The sequence below is a fragment of the Cajanus cajan genome, chromosome 11 (genome assembly GCF_000230855.2).
Source record: "Cajanus cajan strain Asha chromosome 11, NIPB_CcT2T_4, whole genome shotgun sequence".
Taxonomy (NCBI): Eukaryota; Viridiplantae; Streptophyta; class Magnoliopsida; order Fabales; family Fabaceae; genus Cajanus; species Cajanus cajan.
Genome location: NC_138527.1, coordinates 32,702,027 through 32,719,749, shown reverse-complemented (window position 1 = coordinate 32,719,749; position 17,723 = coordinate 32,702,027). Strand labels below are relative to the sequence as shown.

General features: G+C 31.9%; 2 protein-coding genes across 5 annotated transcripts; one reads left to right on the top strand and one right to left on the bottom strand.

Moving 5' to 3' along the window:
* Window positions 1–5,120: 5,120 nt before the first annotated feature.
* On the bottom strand, window positions 5,121–16,444 carry BRK1 (BRICK1). Of its 4 annotated transcripts, XR_014430565.1 has the most exons (4): window positions 16,212–16,444; window positions 15,871–16,020; window positions 9,308–9,380; window positions 5,121–5,355 (listed from the first exon to the last, which is right to left on the bottom strand). XR_014430565.1 is itself a non-coding variant. In XM_083066419.1 (3 exons), the coding sequence occupies exons 1-2, from the start codon at window positions 16,342–16,344 to the stop codon at window positions 15,896–15,898; spliced, it is 258 nt and encodes an 85-aa protein (XP_082922545.1). In that variant the 5' UTR covers window positions 16,345–16,444; the 3' UTR covers window positions 5,121–5,355; window positions 15,871–15,895. The 4 variants fall into 4 exon arrangements, 3 of the variants coding, with proteins under 3 accessions (XP_082922545.1, XP_020217870.1, XP_020217869.1); XM_083066419.1 differs by lacking the exon at window positions 9,308–9,380; XM_020362281.3 differs by lacking the exons at window positions 5,121–5,355; window positions 9,308–9,380 and adding an exon at window positions 6,557–6,696.
* On the top strand, window positions 5,813–13,651 carry LOC109801257 (nodulation receptor kinase). The gene is made up of 15 exons (XM_020362278.3): window positions 5,813–5,946; window positions 6,247–6,757; window positions 7,387–7,856; window positions 8,027–8,174; window positions 8,888–8,959; window positions 9,067–9,135; window positions 9,730–9,801; window positions 9,921–9,992; window positions 10,082–10,257; window positions 10,981–11,207; window positions 11,412–11,538; window positions 11,611–11,679; window positions 12,283–12,472; window positions 12,921–13,053; window positions 13,159–13,651. Exons 1-15 carry the CDS (start codon window positions 5,853–5,855, stop codon window positions 13,495–13,497), a joined length of 2,769 nt encoding a protein of 922 aa, XP_020217867.1. The 5' UTR covers window positions 5,813–5,852; the 3' UTR covers window positions 13,498–13,651.
* Window positions 16,445–17,723: the final 1,279 nt, after the last annotated feature.

Genomic DNA, 17,723 nt, shown 5'->3' with positions numbered 1-17,723 from the left:
CTTCGTACAACAAGGTAAATCAAGGGAGCAGAGAAACATTTTTGGCAAATTATGTACAGCTCTAGTAACTGAATTTGTTATTAATTTGCAGAAAATATAGAAAGAGAAGTAATAATCTGGTTCATTCATATATGGGAAAAACAGTGCTGATATGGGTATCAAAACTATTGTGAAGGAAAAATTATTTCATAATTGAGGATCATCACGGTAATTTCTATGTGATATTTAACCAAAAAAAATTAATTTTTGAAGAATATCTATCACGTAAAAATTGTTTAAATTATGTAGTTCTGAATTATGTGAAATCTAATGCGTGTAGTGGTTTCTTTAAATGATTGTGCTAGCTGTAATGTGTTTATAAGTTTATGGATCTGTGAACTTCCTAACTCAATGCTGAAAGTCTTTCTTAAGTTTGTTTTTCAGAGAACAGTGTATTTTAAAGTATAATTTATTTTTGGTCTGATTAGTAAATCTTATTATGTATAGGTATAAAAAGAATTTCAGTTAAAAAAAAAAAGGAATACAAAAAATTTCCGTCATCAAGCCTCAAGTCTGTTATGTAATCAGAGTCATATATACATGGATACAAAATTTAGAATCTTCAATTGAAAGAAGTATTTGGCATCAAATCCATTGAAATGAAAAATAATGTTAACTAATAAGTAGGCAATTCCAATTAGTGAATTTGGCATCAAATCTATTGAGATGGGTGAAAAGCAAATATTACTTGAATTTCATAGATTTGGGATTTCCCGTTGACATATAATACAATAAAAATAATGTTAAGTAGACAATTCAAATTAGATTGACTAATTAGGGGTGAATCGAATGTTTATTATGATTATTATTATTTTGGTTGACGAGTGATTATAATTAGTTGATTACGATATATAATATATTTCGTGATATATCCGTATTTAAGGTCTTCTACTTATCGTGCCAATTGCATGTTCGATGATTTTTTTGTTTATCAAAGATAATATGGAGAGGTCAAGTTTGGCCTTATAATAAAGGTTTTGGCCATATATATTATTAGCAGACAAAGCTTGAAACAAAAATATGCCAGTAAATCCATTGGAAGCATCAAATTCGCTTTGTCGGGTATAGGCAAGCCAACTTGACTTTATCATTATGGAATATTAATATCTTAAAACTTAGCCAAACTGTATAATATATACACAATGAGGAAAACCTTTAGTTATACCGAAAAGGCTAATTTAATGAGTTTTTCTAAGATGATTTATTAATATATATGTCACCATGGATTAGCATTTAAAAATTTAGGCTAATTCAAAGTATAGGAAATTGAATTGAATTGAATTAATGTTTATTACTTTAATTTTTTTACTTGAAATGATATTTTAATGAAATTAAGATCAAGGATTTCAGAACTTTCCCAACAAACTTTTGCTTTGGGAATTTCAATTTAATATCTCTAGTCTTCCATAAACAAACAATACAATTTAAGGGCAGAAAGAGTTTCATCCTCTTTGTCAATGGTAATGAATGGCTGGTGACATCCTTGACACTACAAGAAATGTTACATATAGTGACATACAAAAAGTGTTACTATAGGTATAATATATGCAAGTATATATCTATTTAATATATAGTTACATACAATTTTAGTGTTGATTTTGAACAAGATTTAATAATATATTTTGTGTGTCACTATATTCTATACTCACTTTTTAACAATATACCAACATATATTATATTTATTATGTAGGTAAAAGTAATTTTTAGTAACACATATCGTGTCACTATAGGATGTGTGTCACTATATGACAATTTTCTTGTAATGTGAGCTCACTGGTGATCTCCAAAATCCCAATTATTTAAGATTTATAAATTATATTTCTTTATTAATTATTCTAAATTCTGCATTTTCAGTGTAATATTTCAAGATTTTCTTAAATATATCGATCGAAACGAAGTCTTTTAGCATGAAGAGATTAATTTTTCAAAAAACAAAAAAAGCATGAAGCGTTTAAATACTCTTAAAAATATAGATTATTTATTCAGACACATCCTAAGATTTTTAAGAATATAGATTGAAGGCATTATGTTTTATCGTCCATGCAATTGATTAGTCATTAACCATTTATGGTTTAACATCTTTTCACATTTTGATAAAAGTTTAAAGGAACTAAACCACCATTACCTCTAGAAGACAAATGATTCTAAAGGAGTGTTCAAGCAGTTGTGTTAAGATGATTACAAATTAAAAAATAAAAATAAAAATTGCAAGTAATGTTAAGAATTTAATAAATGGTGCATTAAAACAGTTTTTATATTGTCAATCAGATTATGATAAAGTTTAATTTGTTAAGTTTTACATTACTTTATTAAAAATCATTTAAAGAGTAATTTTTAATTAATTAGTATTATAAAAAAAATTAATACATATTCAAAATCATATTTTTCTAAAAAAAAATATTATTACAATTCAAAACTAAAAGTACTTAAAAATAAAGATCAAAAGTGAAAGGTCGTACACCATCAACACCATGTACAAGAGAAATAACTTTCACTCTTTTTATGATATATTAATTAAATAATTGTTTTATAATTATTTATTTTTACCTTATTAGTTGTGGTCACATGGTCTAGTGGTTAGGACATTGGACTCTGAATCCAGTAACCTGACTTCAAATTTTGGTGGGACCTCTTTTATCACCCTTTTTATAATAATTATTTGACTTGATATATATAACAAATATGTAAAATATTTAAATTAAAAAATATATATTTTCAGTGCAAGTATTGATTTATTTTTGTTTTCATATTTTCATATGACAATCATATTTTTAAAATAAATTTTATATTAAAGTCTCAAAAAAAATAAAATAATAGATAACTTTAGTCATCAATAAATTGCAACTTAGAGTAAAACTACCGGTGCATGTTTTTTTTCCTTTCAAAAGATAAGTATATCATAAAAATTTTACTATAGAAAGCATGACAAGATGTTTGGAATATGTTACAAATCTATATACATGTAATTAAATTAAGCTCTCGAAAACACACAAGGCCAATGATGATGTAAAAATTTAGAAAGAACTAGACTCGATTGCATTTATCTTCAACTTTCACAGTGAAAAATAAATAAATAAAACATAATTATCAATTATAAGTAAAATAATGTATTATTAATATCAATTATATAATCTAATTTAAAATATTCAAGTATACAATTTAATAAATTGATTAATAAACCTAACAGTGATTGGGAAATCAAAAAAATGTTTTTTTTTACAACTCAAAAATAGTTTCTTTAAGATGGTAAAGTTTGGATTTCTTTTTATTTAATACTTTTCAATGACTTTATTTGATTATATTTTACATTATTATAAATAAAAATTAATAATTTGAAAAGTCTGTTATATATCTTTAATTATTTAAATGTTAAAGCATAGCACCTTTTTTGAAATTCAAATCTTGAAGTTGTCACTAATTTATATTCTTACCTAAATTAATATGCATATCCAACACGTAGATGAAGTCTCATCGTTTGTGAAAAGCCTAGATAAAATACTAAATTCTAAAACTCTTCTTCTTATCAGGAAGAACCCAACTCTTAAAAAATCATATTCGAAATCCAACTCAGATAAGTATATGAAACAAAAGTGGCTAGCCTAAAGCATCAATATTTTTGGTAGAATAAGGATAATCAGAACTTGGCTAGCCTGGTGTATAGTAGGTTTGACGACGACTGCATCAATATTTTGTAACTTAATTAAAGCATATTAATCTCCAACAAATTGTTGAATCCCTTTAACAGCTTTGAAATTACCGGCAATATATAATACTTTCTGTGCAACCTGTTACTCTGACTAATACTATAAGTAACACTATTATTTTTGGACGCAAAGAAGAAATTTACATATATTTGTATAAACAGAACTTCTTGAAGGCATGCTATAGGATTGACCAAGCAAAACGCTATATGTGAGGCATATCAACATCTATCCTGTCTGTATGTATCCAAAATGCCTTCTAATAATCTTAATTTTTATGCCTCTAGTCTAGGTAGATAAAATTAGAATAATGAGAAAAGGAAATGAGGAATAAGGAAAAATGCATTTACTAAACTGAGTTGTAAATTTTACCTGCCTATAGTTATTTGATTTAGAAAAAGGGGATTAGTTAGTACCAGATGATCAACATGTAATAACTTGTAAATTACAAACTAGTTTTTTAAATCTTAATTATCATTTCCAAATAATTAAATATGCACTTGGTTTCCTCAACGTAATAGCCACTCCAACCTTTACTGCCTGAGGACATTGTTTTCAACAACTTTCTTATCTTTTATATATATTATTTTACAAGATAATTGATGTACCCTGCCCATATATTATACGTAACGTACTAACCTGCTACATTATTCCACTGGAAATAGAGAAGAGGAAGAATAACTTCAACGATCAGTAATATTATTAAGCTACAAAAAGACCTTAAAAACAACCATATCCTCATTCTAATTTACCTTCAGGTATTCTACCACATAACCACCTGACAAATTTAATCACGATAAAATTATGTGCACAGTTTGACCATCTGACTTTTGACTCAGTATGTAGATTTTTCTAATCAATATATCTATCTAACAACCTCTAACACATTTTATTTCTACCTAAATAATTAACGAAAGTTATGTTGATAATTAAGGAATAATGAATAAGCTGAAATATGTAGTCTGTTTTCTATTCCTTTTGGAGTATATTAAGAAGCTATACATGAGATTAGGTATACAATTATATCCATGACCACAAGTTCTGGAAAATTTTGATAGATAGATGTTAATTTAATTTGTTAAGTATTTTTCAGTCTGTTCACGCTGAACAGTTAGGCTAGTACTACAAGGATGTCAAGGGTTTACCTGCTCTTTTGCGGTTTCCTTGAGCCACTTCCTCTTAATACTTGATTTCAATATTTTATCTAAGAAAAATATTATAGAAAATATGAAAAAGGATCAATTGGTGTGTTGATAGTGCTAGGCATGAGATTGAACAGTCTCAGCATTGAAACTCTTCACAATTCCTTTCTTTTTAGTTGTTTGTTTGAATTTTTTCCCCCTATAACTTCATTACCGATATAAAATGAAATCAGAAAAATGAGACTCACAATAATGCTCATAATCATTAGTATAAAAATGCATAGGTCAACATTAGTGGAAAGCTAAGTGTACAAATATATAATAAATATCTTCAACGATACGTCACTAACAATTGCTACGTAAGTATACCAGAAAAGTTCAATTTGTTCCAAGATACCACTCTTTATTTTGATCATGTAGCATCCATGGTTTCAAATGAGAGGGATGAAGGCAGAAGAAGACGAAGGACTGGTCTGTCCAATTATTTTAAACATATCAATATTAAATACACATAATCAAGCAACCACCACCACCACAACATGAATAATAATGCTTAACGTCAATAACATATAAAACTATAAAAGAAATAATTAACAATTGATTTATACTAATTCAATCTCCTTACTCGTCTTCCATCTCTTTCCTAGCTACTACCTCCTGCAGTTTCCAGGCTTGAAGTCAAACCCATATTTTTCAAGGATATTTGTTCTTCTAACCCTCCATCCAATTCAGCACTTTTGCAAAATGGCTTCAAATTCTTCCACAAGGGACAGGTTCTCAAAATTATAGGACTGACCAAGCTTTCTTTATTTTTTTCCCTAATCTGAGATATAGGGAAACACGAGTGTTGGAGGTCAAGGCAAAGAAAGAAATGGAATTCATAAGAAATTGTATGGTACTAGGTGGAAGATGAAGTGTTAGTTGGCATGATTCAAGTTTCACAACCCAATGGGGTAACCTCTTTCAGATTATGATGGAGTTACCAGATATTTGGATAATAAAACTGGTTGTGGCATGTGCTCTTTGTCTGCATATATTTATCAGATCGGCTTCTGCAATTGAAGGTTAGTAACTTAACACTATATTTCTTTTAGGTCATTATGTTTATTACTTGATTTATTTTCCAATAACTATAGCAAGAAATTTTACTATAAACTCAAGGTCTACTGATGGTCATAGTTACAATGGGGGAAAAAAAACCCTTCTTTGTGAGGATGCAAAAATAGAACTGTTAGATTCATACTTTCAATACTGAGAGAATCTTAAAACCATTTCAAACGCTTTCTTTTTGTGTTGGTCAAATTTCTTCAGGGGAAAATCTATTTTGTACAAAATAGATATAATCTGTGACATTTTTTGTGTAGGGTTTGAAAACATAGCATGCTGTGCTGATTCAAATTACACAGATCCACGGACCACCTTAAATTATACAACAGATTACAGATGGTTCTCTGATAAAGGAAGTTGCAGAAGAAGAACTGGAACTGGGTTAAATCATAGAGGCAACGAAAAAGTTCGTCTGTTTTTTATAGATGAAGGAAAGAGATGTTACAATTTGCCAACAGTTAAGAATAAAGTATATCTGATAAGGGGCACATTTCCATTCGATAGTGTAAATTCTTCCTTTAATGTTTCAATTGGCGTAACACAACTAGGTGCAGTGAGATCATCCGGGCTCCAGGACTTGGAAATTGAGGGAGTTTTCAGGGCTACCAAAGACTACATAGACTTCTGCTTAGTGAAGGGGGAGTTGGATCCCTTTATTTCTCAGATTGAATTAAGGCCATTGCCTGAAGAGTACCTACATGATTTGCCTGCCAGTGTTTTAAAACTGATAAGCAGAAATAGTCTTTGGGGCACAAAAGATGAAATCAGGTATGTGATATACTTTATTTGAGATGAATTACACCTCCATTTGTTAAAGAAGTGTATCTATTTGAAATCTACAAGGCTTAGGGGTTATCACTTTATGGTTTTTACGAAAGAACCATATTCGTATATGAAATAGATGCTAAATATAAAATCAACAGATTTGGGGGATATATAATTGCAACTTGCATTGTACTCGGACATGTTTTAGACAGAATCAATTTGAGCAGCATAATGCAAGAACCATCCCTACAAATGCATGAGATAACCTATTCTTCACCTAATAGATAGAACTGTAAAATGCATGTACACCTTTATGTCCAACTTTTTTTCTTTATGATGCAATGAGAATATGAGATCAATCTGAATGAAATAAATAAATGAACAAGAAGCCATAAATCTATCACTCAACCCATTGTAATATGCAATTCACAAGAATTACTGTCGCCACTTTGTTCTGGATACCATTAGCGGGGCAAACTGCAAAAAGGATGTCAATGATGTGTATTCTTAGTTTTTTGTTGAAGTGATTTGTACTTGATGTTTGGTCAGTAACTTTGTTTTGCTTCTCTGATGCCTTGGGCTATGGACATGGACAAAAAGGACTTATAATATGGCTATTTACCAAATTTTAGGTTCCCAATTGACCTAAGTGATAGAATCTGGAAAGCAACTTCAATTCCATCATCTGCTCTTCTATTGTCTAACAATGCAAGCAATTTTGACCTCAAATCCAATGTGACACCACCTCTACAAGTCCTACAAACAGCTCTCAACCATCCTGAGCGATTGCAGTTCAATCACAGTGGCCTTGACATCGAGGATTATGTATATCGCATATTTCTTTACTTCCTTGAATTAAATAGCACTGTCAAACCAGGCAAAAGGGTTTTTGACATCTATGTTAACGGTGAGCTTAAAAAGGAGAGGTTTGACATATTGGCTGGAGGGTCCAACTATACATACACTGTCTTGAACGTTTCAGCAAATGGATTACTTAATATAACCTTGGTCAAGGCATCTGGATCTGAGTTTGGACCCCTTTTGAATTCTTATGAGATCCTGCAGATGCGACCATGGATTGAAGAGACCAACCAAAATGATGGTAAGTGTGCCTGTGTTGTTTTCCTCCTTTTTCTGGGAGAGGTTGTCACATTTAGCTGTTTTACATTTCATTTTCTTAATCATTTTTGTACTTAAGAATGGTGTATGTATGTATTTTAATTTTGTAACCAATCTTCAATATCTTTTTCTCTTAAACAATTTTTACTTCAGTCGAAGTGATTCAGAAGATTAAAAAAGATTTGTTGCTGCAAAACCAAGACAATAAAGCACTGAAGAGTTGGAGTGGAGACCCTTGTTTTCTCCCGTGGAAAGGAATAGCATGTGATGGTTCAAACGGTTCATCTGTTATCACTAAGCTGTAAGTCCTTCAGATTATGACTTAATAACCAAACATTGGATGGTCACAGTGGAAATGAAATGTGACCCTGGGTGAATTTTACCCACATGTTCGGTAATGAATGTTTTTACTTTTTCAAATATTTAATGTTGGAAAAGTTAGTTTTCCGGAAAATGTTTTTTACATGTTTTCTATGAAATTGTCTCATAAGAATAGGTGAGAATCTAATATTCTCAAGTTAAAAAGAAAGTTTTATTGCAGTAAAAATGACACATTATCTTTATTTGTCTATTTAATGTAGTAAAATTCATTGATTTCCAAGTAACATTTATAAATATTTCTAAAAACATTTATGATCAACCAAACACATTTTAATAATTTCTAAGAATCATAATTCTCAGGTATGCAAAAATTTCTCTTCTACCAATCTTGAGGGATTCAAAAACTCTCTCAGCTAAGAACATTTTTGGATTAAAAAAACATTTCTCCTCCAAAAAATACTTTCCAAAACATGCACCAAGTTTCATAACTATGTCTATGAGAATACCTAGTCAAAGACTAAAATAGGTAATGGTTTTAATGTATTGATGCATGCATTTTTCAACCAAACAATATCTCTAGCTAAGCAGGTTCTTCTTTAGATAAATCAAGTATTTTCTTTATTTTCTGATTCCCCTTCTCATAAACTGTTTACCATTATCTACAATTCTACATTTTTTCTTCTCTATTTACAGGGATCTTTCCTCAAGTAATTTCAAAGGACCAATTCCTTCTGGTATCACTGAGATGACCAACTTAAAACTACTGTATTGCCTTCAAAACTCTTGTTCAATTGCTTCAGCATTTTTTTTTTTTGGAAGATAATTTGGGACCTCTGTTTTATGCATTGACGTAATTATTTGGTTATGTGCAGGAATCTGAGCCACAACAACTTCGATGGTCCTATCCCCTCGTTTCCACTGTCCTCCTTGTTGATATCAATGTGATTATCCCTTCTAATGTTTAGCTACGGCTCTGGATGACACTCTACCAATTATAATACTTCTATTATACTTGTTAATGTTATCCTAAACAATAAGCAGAACCATCCCACTTTATTACTTTAATGGAATTGTGAGCATACTTCACTGTTACATAGATCGACAAGCATTTACCTGAAATCTGATTTAGATGGATGGCAACAAATTGCATGATTTAATAAACAAGTTCCTAGCCTTCATTGTCCATCTGAAGCAACAAGGAAACATAACTGTATATAAAATCTTGTACAAATGGACATAACTGGATGCTAGCCTTAAATTCACAAAATCCTTCTGACTTGATGTTTCTGTATATAAATGTGCATAACTCTATAACATCACATCAGTAACAAGAAGTAGAAAATATCAGTGCGTGCAATGTGTTTATGAATAATTTAGTTGAAAAGATATGCTTTGATATTATCATGTTACATATATCGCTCTTATTCCTTTCTTCACTAAGATTAAAATCATAGAGAAATTTCCTACAGTTTCTAGTGTCATCAAGAAAATTACCACTTTGTTCAAATGCTGAATGATTTAAATTTAATGAGCAGAGATCTGAGCTACAATGATCTTATGGGATCACTTCCAGAATCAATTGTCTCACTGCCATATTTAAAATCATTGTAAGTTTTATGTGTTGAAATTCAACTTCACCTTTACCAGGAAGATGGTTTTTTTTTATTGTAAATTTTTTTTTAATGTACTTTCCAAGATTTTAGCTTGTATTTTTATTCATCTACAGGTATTTTCGCTGCAACCAACACATGAGCGAAGAGGATCCAGCAAAACTGAACAGTTCACTAATCAATACAGAGTATGATGCTGATGCACTCTCTGAAACAAAACAATTTTTTTTTAAAAGCAAAGCATGAGTTGATTTTTTTTTTAACATTAATGTTTCAGTTACGGAAGATGCAAAGCAAAAGAACCTAGATTTGGACAAGTATTCGTCATCAGTGCTATTGCATGTGGATCACTTTTGATTGCTTTGGCCGTTGGAATCCTTTTTGTTTGCCGCTACAGAAAAAAGTTGATTCCATGGGAAGGATTTGGTGGAAAGAACTACTTAATGGAAACAAGTAGGCCTTTTGTCTTTTGTAAATTGTAATCCTTGATATCCTATGTGACTCTGCATTCTAAAATTATATTTGCTCTAAAGATTAACAAACAAAAAATATACTCATTTCATTCTTTAAAGACAATCTCATATCATAAGATCAACTGTCTTTAACAATGTCACCTTCATTATAGTGCATGGTCTTACATAAAGAGAGAATTAGTCTTTAACTTCTATTGACTTTAAAAAACGTGCAAAATAAATATGAATAAGCTTCTACTGTTCTGCAGAAAGGCTTAAGGAGCCATATATCATTCAAATGCATTATCCTTCACTGTTTATAGATTACCATAGCCTGTCCCCTAAGATTAAATCCACTTTTCTTCTGTAGATTCGCTTGTAACCCATACACAACTAACGCAAATTTAAGGTCAAGCTATCATTTCAGTCGGGAACTTGCACTTAATGTTGTGTATAATGATGAAATTAATGAGGGGGGAAATACATTAAAAATTCAACATATTTTGTGAAAAATTCTCCATAAATGACTAGTATAATACCTGTGCACTTTGCACAACTAATAATGAGAATTTCAAGGACAACAAACAGATGATATATTTGTGTAGAAGAACATTGATATCAATGTATTTTTTATTATGTTGTGAGGGAAATACTGATTTTAGCATATAGGTTTTGTTCATTCTTCACTGTGTATATATGACATTTTTCTACAAAAAATATGCAGATATGATATTCTCTTTGCCCAGCAAAGATGATTTCTTAATAAAATCCTTTGCAATTCAAACATTCACTTTGGAAGATATAGAGATGGCCACAGAGAAGTATAAAACTTTGATAGGTGAAGGAGGGTTTGGCTCTGTTTACCAGGGCACTCTAAACGATGGACAAGAAGTAGCAGTGAAAGTTCGGTCAGCCACATCATCTCAGGGAACTCGAGAATTTGATAATGAGGTACAACAGGCATTTCTAGTTTATTAGATGTATTGAAGTTTCCATGAAATGTTTCTAATTAAAAAGTTTTAGTTTGCAAGAGTAATTCAAAGGCTGATGTTTGCATCCTGGCAAATGCTAAAAAAGAATATAAAATCTTCTCCTTTTGTCACTGCATCCCCAGCCCTTACATACCATCTGACCAGTCTCTGGTGTACTGTGCAGCTAAACCTACTTTCTGCAATACAGCATGAGAACTTGGTGCCTCTTCTTGGTTACTGTAATGAAAATGATCAACAAATTCTTGTGTATCCTTTCATGTCCAATGGTTCTTTGCAAGATAGACTATATGGTAAACATTCCAAAATTCTTTCAGGTTATTTGGTTTTGTACCCAATAATTCTAAAATTCAACTTGACAACAGGGGAACCTGCAAAGAGAAAAATATTAGACTGGCCAACTAGACTCTCTATTGCTCTTGGTGCAGCTCGAGGCAAGTAATATCATGCTTTATTTTACTTGGCTTCACCATATGCCTTAATCAACACTAAAGCTTGGATCATACAGATCAAATCATAAAACTAATTTAAACGAACAGTGAACAAGATCGAGAATATGCAATAAGCTAGGTGTGGCCATAGCCCATAGGCACTAAGACTAAAATAAGATAAGTTTTAAGAATGTGAGTTTAGACATAACTCAACCTAACAAAATTAACTTGTAAGGTAAGAGTTATTCACCACTTATATGCCATTTTAGTCATATCTCTATTAAAATTTGGATCTCTAATATAATTCTCTCACATCAAAGATTGAACACCTCAAACATAAAGTTTGCATGATTGAATATCTTCAAGTGATCAAATAACGGCTTAATAGTGAGTGACATGATAGGTCGAATAATAATCCTTATAATAGGCTCTAATATCATTTTAAAATATAGGTTTGAACCTAACTTAACCTCATAAAACTAGTTTTGACTCAATAGTCTAATTTTTTTTCTCAAGATTAACTCAGTTGCTGACCTGGCTAACTTCATAATTTTCATATAACATTTTTCTGACGATAGAATGTTAACAAATTTTCTGATTGAGCAGGTTTGGCATATCTTCACACGTTCCCAGGCCGTTCAGTAATACACAGGGACGTGAAATCGAGCAATATACTGCTGGATCATAGCATGAGTGCTAAGGTTGCGGATTTTGGTTTCTCAAAATATGCTCCTCAGGAAGGAGACAGTAATGTTTCCCTTGAAGTAAGAGGAACTGCAGGGTACCTGGATCCTGAGTAAGTGGACATCTTGGATCATGTCTTAACCTGAACTTCTCATACAGTTTTACTCCTCTAAAGATTTATTATACTTTCCACATAAAGGTTTCAAGGAATCATCTTGAAAAAAGAAAAGGCCCTAAAAAGCAAAAAAGAAAATTATATGCAAAAAAGACTGCTCAGACTCTCCTATTGTTTATCTCATTGTGTTAGTGTCATAAAGTCACTGTCAATCTCAGTGAGATTGAAGAAATGTTTCTAATTATATTCCCTTTATGATGTATATATTTATTCATTAACATACAGAAACTAGACTGTTCCATATATCAGTAACTACAGATTATAAGGGGAAATTATATCAGATGAAGAAGAGTCTGACACTCCTAGTCCTATATGTTTCCTGTGTTACAGAATGCAACTATGATCTGAACAACTTTCACTATAGTTGAAATTTATCCCCATGCAGGTACTACAAAACCCAGCAGTTATCTGAGAAGAGCGATGTCTTCAGCTTTGGCGTGGTTTTACTTGAAATTGTGAGTGGTAGGGAACCTCTTGACATAAAGAGACCACGAAATGAGTGGAGCTTGGTAGAATGGGTATGTTCCATGCCCAAAATTATTTATTTTTAATAGATTACTAATAATACCCAGATCACATTTTGTTCACTTGTTTAAGAAGTAATAACTTTGCATACATTGCAGGCTAAACCATATATAAGAGCATCAAAGGTGGATGAAATTGTGGATCCTGGCATCAAGGGAGGATACCATGCAGAGGCAATGTGGAGAGTGGTGGAAGTAGCACTGCAATGTCTTGAACCCTTATCAGCATATAGACCATGCATGGTTGACATTGTCCGCGAGTTAGAGGATGCTCTCATCATAGAAAACAATGCATCAGAATACATGAAGTCCATAGACAGCCTTGGAGGATCCAACCGCTACTCTATTGTCATAGAGAAAAGGGTGTTGCCCTCAACTTCATCAACAGCAGAATCAACCATCACAACCCAAGCCTTGTCCCACCCACAGCCGAGATAGTAAATGGGTGAAAATGGAATTCTTTTCATTCGTTTTTCATAACTCTGCCTTTGTCATAATACATTTCAAATGGTAAAAAAGAAAACATTACTCGTTTTTGTAATTTGTACTTTCATCCACTCTATGCATCTTGAAACTAAATTTCTCTTGCTCAGCCTCATTTTTTAATGAGTGAAAAAAAGGATAAACTGGTCAAATGCAAAAAGCCATATCATTTGCCAAGTCCAACCTTGACTGGTAAAAAATTGCATAAACAAAATTGATTGCGATTTAATCCATAAGACACTTCAACATGCGTTCATTGTGTTAGATCTTCCTAAATCAATGGTTTCAGGATGAGGATGTATTGAGCAGAAAGGTCAGTTACATTTAACTGAACGGGATGTTTCTTAAGTAGCATTCATCAAAATTCAAATCTTAACAAATTTTTTTCAAGTTTCAGGCTGTTCCAGAGGGGGAAAAGGATTTAGTTAAACTAATCATTTAGTCCCTTTAAGTGATACTTATTTAGGAACCGGTCTCTTAATGAAAAAACTGAAGTTTCAATTCCTATGCGCCTTTCTTAGTATGAATTGGTCCAGGCTGTTACAAACTTGCTCTTTTAAGAACTAAAACTCAAGTTTTTTAAGTTTTTTTTTTTTTTCATATAGATACTAATAATTTGTAAATCAGTGTTATTTATCAGCATCAAATTATTAGTCTAAGCATAGGGCTTTATTATATTTTATGAAACAACTCTACTAAAAAGATTTAACAAAAACAATTTTATTGGAAACCAACCATCCTCTTTTCCTTGAACTGATTGCATCCCTGAAACGTCCATTTCGTCAGTGGTATTGAACAAATGATTGATTATTATAGTGCATAATTTTTAATGAGTTCTGTATTATTACAACATATTCCTATAACATTTGTTTATGACTTGTTTTTTAATATTCTCTAACATTACTATCTTATCTCACCCTATCTCCTTATCTTTCTCCTAATCGTAGAAAAAGTTATAGAAAACAAGTGTAGGAATAAAATTTCTCATTTTTAATATGCTTGAATAGATACCTTCAGAACGTCCTTAGACCAAATAAATCATATTTGAACAAATGTCCTAGTGCTGTATTGAATGGGATAATGTACGGAAAAAGACATTGTCAGTGGCGCCTGATTCAATCAAAGTTTTTTCCTTTTTCGGTTCTGACAAAAGAGGGGGGAAAAGATTTATCCTTTTCTGAATTTGACAGACAATTACTAGTACAAAGAGCCAGTTCGTACACTCTTCTTCCTCCCCTTTTTATCCCTAATACGCCGCATCTAAAGAAATAATAAGCTGAAGACAATACCAAGAAAAGCTCTGAAATTATAGTGACAGCATATCTGCCGTGTTAAGCAGTAGAAATACTAAAAGTTCGCATAAGAATTGCTTTCTGATTAAAATGCTGGCATGAGTTCTGCATTTACAGTAAAGTGGCAATATTTTTTCCCCTCCAAGGAAAATTTGACCTATACAATCATGTTGAACAACTAATCACCAAGAGTTTGGCATTTTCAGCTTCATAAACTACACTGTTTCTTCCATATTGAGTTATGTCTCTTTCAGAACACTCAAACTAGAACTAGAATGAAAACAAGCAAAAGAAGAGGAAGAAAAAGAGATTTTGTAAGAGAAATGAGACTGAGCAGAATCTGAGTCATTCAGAAGAAAGACAAGTGAGGCCCAGTTGTTACCCAATGTCTTAAAAATAATGTTGTTAAGAATGTGAAATATCTTAGGGATAATGATAATATTCCTTCCTCAAGGTGTATATGGAAAAATGTCAAACTCAGGAGACCGTTATCATCCATTACTATTCACAAGAAGAAATTCATATTCTGCCAACTGAGCTTCCGTTTTCCTACAAAATGGAAGGTATAGCAATACTCTTAATCAATTGATGTATTCTTTCCAATTTCCATTTATACAACTAAGATGACTGACTTCCTAGACCTAAAGTGATTGAGTCACGCGTGAAAGTATGTCACAAATGAAACTGAGGTGGCAGAAGAACACAATCATGTAAGCTTAAGCACAAGGCATGTGCAGTGAAAACACATGTCTGCATTGGAAGGGTCTAAATTAAAAGGCATTGTCACATGGCAAACACAAACAGGGTAACAATCCGACAATTGCAACAACTCGTGTTTATGATCCATACGGTTTCGTTACTCCAAAGTTGCAAATAAAGCAATGCAGTTAACTATATGATCACCCAATAAATTGCAAAACCAAGAGCTAGAGTTAAAAAAAATGACACTAATAGAACACTTCACATTTGATTTAGAAACAACTTACATAACAAGATTTCCATTTAGAATTTTACATTATAGGTGGAGAGTGCTTACTGGGAAGCCGTATTACAACACAAAATCATGTAGCGAAAAGAGAAGGGTTGGCCGAAGCATTGCCCACTTGAACTTCAAGCATCTCCAACCTTCGCTCCAACACATCCAGCTTCTCATTCAAAGACGCCAACTTGCTCTTCGTCGTAGCCTCTGAAAGAACCAAAGGAAAAGGGCGTGTCAAAGGGGCAGAATAAAAATTCAAACTTTGAGATGTGATCTAATGTGCCCCAGCGCCCACGGGATACCCAATGGCGTAAAGAAGAAAATGGCGGTGTTGTTTCAAAGATAGATGAAACGACAGCGTGATGGGTCGTTTGGAAGAGAGGGAAAAGTGCGTGTACCGAATTGGACAAGGAAGTCGAAGAGGCGACGAACGTTAAGAGAAATGTGAGAGATGAATTCGCGGTTCTCCCAATCGGCTTGAACCGCGATTCCCACGTTTACTGCGTTTGTTATGCCTCCTGCACGAGCCATTCCTTCTTCCTTCTTCTTCTTCTTCTTACCCGCGTTTTCAGATCTAATGCACTATGCAGATTATAATTCACGGTTTGCTTCCCATACATAAATTATGTTTTTTTTTTTTATGACTAAAGATATATTTTTTGAGTTTAATTTTCATAAATATAATTTACACTCTTATAATTGTGGGGAAAAAATTACACTGTGCTTTAATTTAATTCATAATTTTTAATCTTTTTTTTTTGGTAATAACTTCTTTTAACAGTTTCTGAAATCTATTTACTTCCTGAATGATAAGTAACAACCTTTTTTTTAAGATTTCAAAATAAGGCGGTAAATAGTTTCCACTGACACGATGAGAATGATAAGTGGAACTGAAAAACTAAATCATTAGTTGACAGGTTCTGATATTCAATTATTTTTATGATATTCATTTATGATTTGTGTAATTTAATTGAAAGGTATTTGTTCTGCTTTTTTTGACAGTAAAAAGGATATGCAGATTTTTGTTTTCTTTTTTGTGGTGGCAGAAGTTACAAAGTGAGTTGAATAATGACACGCTTACCCTACCGACCAAAGGGAAAGTAATGGAGGACTTGAGTACGTTGGGTTGACTTCATGGTTGAAATACCAACTTACTTGATTGTCAGTGAAGCAAATGAAAGATATAAAATGTTAATCTAACCTAACCTAACCCCATCTTTCAATTGAAGTTCAGCCTTTCATCATAATAATGACACTTCTCATTATATGATTTTTAAATTTTCTAAATGAATAAAAATATCATTAAAGATTGAACGATCCTTTCAGTCCTTCAAGTACATAAATACTTTTAATTTAGATTCATTTAGCAATACATAATTTATTCTGAAATGACGTTACTCCTGTTATGTATTTAAATTTAGATTCGTGTAATTTCTTCCTTCCTTTCCCAAGCAACTTGAGTACCGGCAAGGATACATTTACTTGCTAAATTTCATTTTAATTCGTCATTTGCTACTTAAATCAGAAATAATTTTGAAAATAAAATTGAAAGAGTAGGTATCTTTATGGTACATAGCCCACCCACTTAGTCACCCATCATCCATCCACCACTTCGCAAGAGTCAAGACGTGAAGGCAAGGAATACGAGTTGTTAGAAAGTAGCTTTCATATTCATCTAACTAGTTATTTTAGGCTCATCGATCACTGGGTGTTAATTTCTTTTTCTAGGTTGAAAAAGGTTTTGGTTTAAGTGGTAAAAACAAAATACATAATGTACCTAACACTATCATCTAATTACAAATTATCAAATTATCATATATGATAAACTTATTAATTTTTATAATAACTACCTTAAAAATCATATCTATCACAATTTTTAATTTGTTGAGTATTTTTTTTTTCTTACTAAT